Below are 6,401 nucleotides of genomic sequence, written 5' to 3' on the forward strand. Positions count from 1 at the left end.
CCTCTCCTCCATGGTGGCTAAGGGACAAGGTAGTTACTGGAGCCCAGGGGCTGAGGCTGCTTGGTGGGAGCCGGGACCATGAACCCTCACCAAGAGCCCTGAAACCTCTTGTTCTGAAAAACATATTATTTGTTCTTCTGATTTGAATATTTTCTGACATTTTGTCCTAGAAAACTGTTCTACTAACCCTCTTGGAAACCACAGTGCTGGGAATTCCGTGGTGCAAACTACAGGTGGTACACCTACATCTGTGCAGGAGGTGGCTCCCCACGCTGGGAGGCTCCCTACAAACCATGTCCCAGACATCTGGGCAAAGTCCCCACAATCAACCAGAGCAGTGGCACCGCAGAAGTGCTTCTTACAGATCAAAGGCATGACCTGTGCCTCCTGTGTGTCCAACATAGAAAGGAATCTGCAGAAGGAAGCTGGTAAGAGATGAATGCCCATCTTGAACTTAGGAATGCTGCATATAGACCTCATATTCTCCCTTCAGAATATCCAGCAACTGTGTTTATCAGTAGCCCTGATAACCAGGTAGCAAGTTCATTATATAGCAGAGATGTTTGTCTAATGTCCTTGTATAACTGGCAATCTGTTCTTTAAGAACTATTTAGTTTGAGATAAAATATATCTCTGAGTAAGTTAGCCATTGAAAATCCAGTTTAAAGGTCATGGTACCTTCTATGAATAGACTTCTCAATTAGATTGTGCTAGTGTTACTCCATATTTTGTTCCCTCCCATCCCATCAACCCCTTACTATAAAGTGAATAAATAATCTGCATTTTGTATAGAAGTTCCAATTTCAAATATTCCTTCTTGTTGTTCCTGTAAACCAGAGAGTGTTTGCAGAAACAACAGGACAGAAATGTGTGGAAATGTCAAAGTTTGTCCTCCAGAGTGCATTTCCAATACTTTTAAACTTGAAAGTACAACAAAATTCTATCCCATTTGTTTGGAAAATTTCTTAACCATGACTCTACCTTGCCACCAGAATCACTTTCTCTTTTCTTACCCCAGTGATGTGTCTTTTTACTTGAACTCCCTGGCCCTTAGAATCAACCCTGAATTCAGATGACATGTTTTTCCAGCCTCTTGTTCACTATGCATTATAGCTTCCTGCAGCTCTAGAGTGACTGTTAGCAGATAGAGGTGTTAATAGGAGATCATTTGTTATCCATGGTCTGACTGCTCATAAAATTAGCCTATAATCTCCTGTAGCCTATGTTTCTGTTCCTGACTTGAATCCTCGTTTTTATCCCATGTGGCATCTTTTTTGAAGCACTTCATTCCTTTCATTTATTTGAATGAGGCTTTTTTTCCCATGTTAAACTAACACAATAGTGTTAGCAAGATTGTGGGATTTCTTTTTCATACCTGAAAGTCATTAGAAACTATAAAATAGTGAGGAAAACCACTTTTGACAATTCTTTATTTTTTCCTTGTATGAAAGTGTCTGGAGGGGAAAAAAAAAGAGATATCCTTTCTGTAACAGCAGTCAGTAACTGCAGACCACACTACTTACTCCATTGGTGTCTTCTAAAGCCTGAGTGAGAATGTGTCCGTATGCTGGCAGCATGAGCATCACCTGGGGGCTGGATGGACCTGCAGACCTCAAACCTCCTCCTAGACCGACTAGTCAGAAGCTCTTTTTTAACAGGGTCCTCGGTTGATTCATATGTCCATTAAAGTTTGAGAAGCATTGCTCTTCTAGAATAGTGGCTGTCAAACTTCCCTGTACATTAGGATCACCTGGAGAACTTTTCTTAATAAAATGATGCCTTGGGAGGCCGAGGTGGGCAGATCACGAGGTCAGGAGTTCAAGACCAGCCTGACCAACATGGTGAAACCCCATCTCTACTAAAAATACAAAAATTAGCCAGGCATGGTGGCATGTGCCTGTAATCCCAACTACTCAGAAGGCTGAGGCAGGAGAATCGCTTGAACCCTGGAGGTAGAGGTTGCAGTGAGCTGAGATCATGCCACTGCACTCTAGCCTGGGCGACAGAGTGAGACTCCATCTCAAAAAAAAAAAGAAAAGAAAAGAAAGAAAGACAGATGCCTGCCACCTACCCTGAGAGACTCTGATTAGGTTGGTCTGGGTTGGAGACCAGACATCGTGATTGTTAAAGGCTCTCCAAGCAATCCTCATGTGCAGCTGTGTTTGAAAACTGCTGTTCTAGAGGATTCTGGGAAGATATGTTTCTTTGTTCGGTTATGTTGACCGTGTCACCCTGGAGGTCCTGCCCACCCAGAGTGTTACAGCCATGACCTGATGGTTCCAGGTGTTCTCTCCGTGTTGGTTGCCTTGATGGCGGGAAAGGCAGAGGTCAAATATGACCCGGAGGTCATTCAGCCGCTCGAGATAGCTCAGTTGATCCAGGACCTGGGCTTTGAGGCAGCAGTCATGGAGGACTCCGCAGGCTCCGATGGCAACATTGAGCTGACAGTAAGTACAGTGGGTGCATTTCGGGGTTACAGGCTTCTTCTTCTGACAATTTGCGTTTTGGACAGCATCCGTCTTTGTGATTAGTAAATTTCCCCATCTTGGACATGTCTGGTTTGTTGTTGTTGGGTATTTTGTTTGTTTCACCTTCCTTTGAAGCTGACAACAATGACTTGTTCATTTTGAGAAAGGTCAGTTACATTAAACAGTCATGGGGAGGATCCCATTGAGAGTATTCGGGGTGTTAGGAGGAAGAGATGATGAGCTGCAGGAGTATAGAAGAAAGATGAATTAAAGACTGTGGACTGCCCTGAGCTGGGTGGTTAGGGGGAGTTGAACATGAACACAGTCCTTCAAGCCTAAAAAGAAGCTAGCATGCCTGCAACTATCTCAAGGCAGAAGAGGGAAGTCCATGTGGTAGCAAGTGCTGTTCTAAGAAAAAAGGACTTGTGATAGGTGCATGGGTGTCTAGAGGGCCAAAGTGCTCCACAACACTCAGTCTGAGGGGAATGTTCCAGGTGGTGGTTGTTGCCAGTGTTTTGGGTGGGGAGGTATTGTTTCCCATCTGTCTACATGCCAACACATTATTGAAAACAATGGGTGTATCTGATGCATAGAACATGCTATGTTTGAAAGCACTTCTGTACTTTTTGTACAGCTCTTTTTGTGTAAGCAGAGGGAGACTTAGAATAACTCACAGAGAATTGAACAATGCTGCTTTACCCAGGTCATCAGAGGGTTTCTACTTCCTTTGTGTGTTTTGTCAGTCATTAGTGGTAACTGGATGTTTGAGGGGAAAGCATTGAGGACACAGGGGCCCGTGAGCTCCTGAGCAGCCGTGTTCTTTGTGGAGCAAACCCTTCGCTCTGGTAGGGCCTCTCTGTGTCTGGGGGGCATAGCTAATACTTGCTGCGTCACAGCTTCGGTCAGCCCCACAAGAGGTGCCCAATAAGAGGTGCAGGGTCTCTGCTGCAAACCTCGGGATCTGCATGGGGACATCTCTGCCTGCTCAGACTTCTATGTGGAAAATCTAAAGCAAGAGGATTATTGGAAAAGGTGTACATTTCTTTTAAACAATTTTTTTATTGTAGTGTTCTTTTTTAAAACAAACCATGCTGTATTAATAGTTACATTGTCATCACATATTCAGATTTTATGTGAACTTCTGTATTTAACTAGTCTTCTAGGAAATGCTGACCACTGATCCTCAGAAGAGTGAATTATCTATTTGCTTCATATTTGCCTAATATATATCCCAGGAATAGCACGTCACACTTAAGACTTCCCTTTCCCATGTCAGGACACACAGCATGGTATGGCACAAGCAGTGTAGGCTTTAAAAACTGGATTTGAGTTTTGGCCCTGTTGCTGCAGGGATACTTCCGAGCCTGGTCTGAGAAGACTTGCCTCATGCTGCAGATGGCAGTGGCTCGGAGCAGATTCTGGAGCCAGCTCATCTGGGGACGTGCTTCAGCTCTACCCGTCACTGGTTGTGCGACTTTGGACAAGTTCCTAAACCTCTCAGTACTGCGGTTTTGAGACCTACCTCTTAGGTTTGGTGTGAGCAGCACAAGGCCTGGGACAGCACCAGTCATGTTGCAAGTGCACAATAAACGCTACTTATTATTACTGTTGTTATAAAAGCAAGTGGAGAGCAGAGAAGTACCATATAAATATTTGGAGACTTTATTTTTAAAATTCTGTTGGCAGTCACCTGCCAACAGGTAAGCTCCTAAGTTTGCCTGGTGATCCTTGCATTCCCATTTTTACCTTGGGTCTTGGGCCAAGTTGAATGCATTCTGATTACAGATGAGCTCTCCTCTTCCTCCTCCCTAATTCCAGATGGGACCCTTGGCTCTTTGGGTGTTTATTCTGGGATCACTGATGTGAATTTCAGCATGCAGCTCCAGTCACGTCATTCCAGTGCTCATTACCCCTCAGCGACTTCACATTAGGTGCTAGCTTAGCAACACTTCAGCTGGCTGCTCAAAAGCCTTCAGGCTGTGGACCCAGCCAGCCCTGCAGCCTTCCCTCCTCTCCCGTGGGCATCCTGTGCCCAGATAAGCCTGGCTTTTGATGTTTGCCTGAACACCTCATGCTATCCTGTCTTTTGTCTTTTTCGAGCTTCTCCTTCTGGTAGCATCCTTCCCTTCACCTGTCAACGCCCTGTTTGTACCTTGGGACCACCTTTGATTACATCTCCTGCATCAGCCACTTTTCTCCTATTAATAAGAGGTATTAACATCATCACCCTTGGAGCCAGCAGAGCTCTAAAATAGGGAGGATGCTAGCAGCAGCTGCAGACCGCATGCCAGCAAGACTTGGGATTACCGAGAGTATTTCAGGAGTGCACGAGTTTCACAGAAGTGCACATCCCCATACAGACATTAGTATCCCGGCTTTGCAGTGAGGTAACAGACAGTGGAGAGGGGCTTATAAAAACCCATCCATATCAGAGCCGGAAGTCAAGCCTTGGTCTGTTGCCATCTGCTTCGTGATTGGCTGTCTTCTGTACCTGTTTTGGGGAAGAGCCACTGTTTAGTCCCTGAAGCCGCTGGAGGAATGTTGAGAATCTCACACGTGGGGTTTGGAGGTGTAGTCCAGGGTCTCGAGAGCAGTGCTGAGGAGGGAAAGGCTCATGACTGCCTGTTACCCAGACTCCCCAGACTGTCTTTCACAGGCTGCCTTGATCCTAGGTCTGTGGGATTCTTGCCATTCTTTGTTGCAGATCACAGGGATGACCTGCGCATCCTGTGTCCACAACATAGAGTCCAAACTCACGAGGACAAATGGCATCACGTATGCCTCCGTTGCCCTTGCCACCAGCAAAGCCCTTGTTAAGTTTGACCCGGAAATTATTGGTCCACGGGATATTATCAAAATTATTGAGGTAAGTCATTCATTAAAAAATTGTACTCACCTTTTTAAAAACAGTAATATATAATCAGTGAAGAAAAATGAGAAAATATAGCTGAGAAAAAATGAAAATAACCTAAAATTCTTCGACTTTTCCCATGGAAATAAGCTCAGTCATTTTAAAATAAACTGAAGGTAAGTAAGTAGTAAATAATCTGAGAGAGGATATCAGTGAATGGGTAAGAGAAAGATGAGGAAAAGACATTATTATTATTGTTTTAATTTTAGATATTGCCTAAGAAACATCAATATTGTCAAGATACTCTGTACATAGGGTTAAAGTGCCTAATTGTAATTTTTAAATGTGATCTGTGCCCAAACCAAGTATCTGTAGAGCAAAGGAATGTTGGCCTTGGGAAAAATGATACCACATTTTGCCACTATGCCAGGCCAGTCGGCCAGTCTTGTCGTGGAGAGCTTGGCCGCTTCTGCTTTGGAAAATCAGTGAGAATTTTCATGCATGCCCTGCCTCTTACTCCTTTCCCAGTTTGTCCATAGACATGCCATTTCCTTTTTACAGTTTATACAATACTAGACTATAGGAGAATGAGCATCAGTGGTGATCTGAATGGGTTAAGGCCGTCAAAACTGAACAAGACTAACTTGTAACAGCTAGTAAGGATAAATTAAGTTTAGTGGGAACTACATGTTATAAAGTTGCCTATGAAATGAAACCTGTTAGAGCAGGATTAATGTAGTATCCTGAATTTTCTCTTGTGTGTGTGTGTGTGTTTACAGAGAGATGCTGTCTGTTATATGGCCTGGGAGAGGTTTTTTTTTTGAGGCAGTCTCCCTCTGTTGTCCAGGCTGGAGTGCGGTGGCATGATTTTGGCTCACTGCAGCCTCTGCCTCCCAGGTTCAAGCAATTCTCCTACCTCAGCCTCCCAAGTAGCTGGGACTACAGGCATGTGCCGTCATGCCTGGCTAATTTTTGTATTTTTACTAAAGATGGGGTTTCACCATGTTGGCCAGGCTGGTCTCAAACTCCTGACCTCAGGTGATCTGCCTGCCTCAGTCTCCCAAAGTTCTGGGATTACAGGC

General features: G+C 44.4%; 1 protein-coding gene across 6 annotated transcripts in view; it reads left to right on the plus strand.

Annotated features, from left to right (window-relative positions):
• The window catches only part of ATP7B (ATPase, Cu++ transporting, beta polypeptide), a 76,384-nt gene that overhangs the window by 39,036 nt on the left and 30,947 nt on the right, over positions 1–6,401 (plus strand). For all 6 annotated transcript variants that reach the window (XM_011938932.1, XM_011938950.1, XM_011938941.1 and 3 more), the window contains 3 exons: positions 171–428; positions 2,284–2,447; positions 5,173–5,334. In XM_011938932.1, the coding sequence (XP_011794322.1) occupies positions 171–428; positions 2,284–2,447; positions 5,173–5,334 (584 nt within the window). The remainder of the gene's footprint in view (positions 1–170; positions 429–2,283; positions 2,448–5,172; positions 5,335–6,401) is intronic.

This window comes from Colobus angolensis, unplaced genomic scaffold, assembly GCF_000951035.1.
Source record: "Colobus angolensis palliatus isolate OR3802 unplaced genomic scaffold, Cang.pa_1.0 Scaffold101, whole genome shotgun sequence".
Lineage (NCBI taxonomy): Eukaryota > Metazoa > Chordata > Mammalia > Primates > Cercopithecidae > Colobus > Colobus angolensis.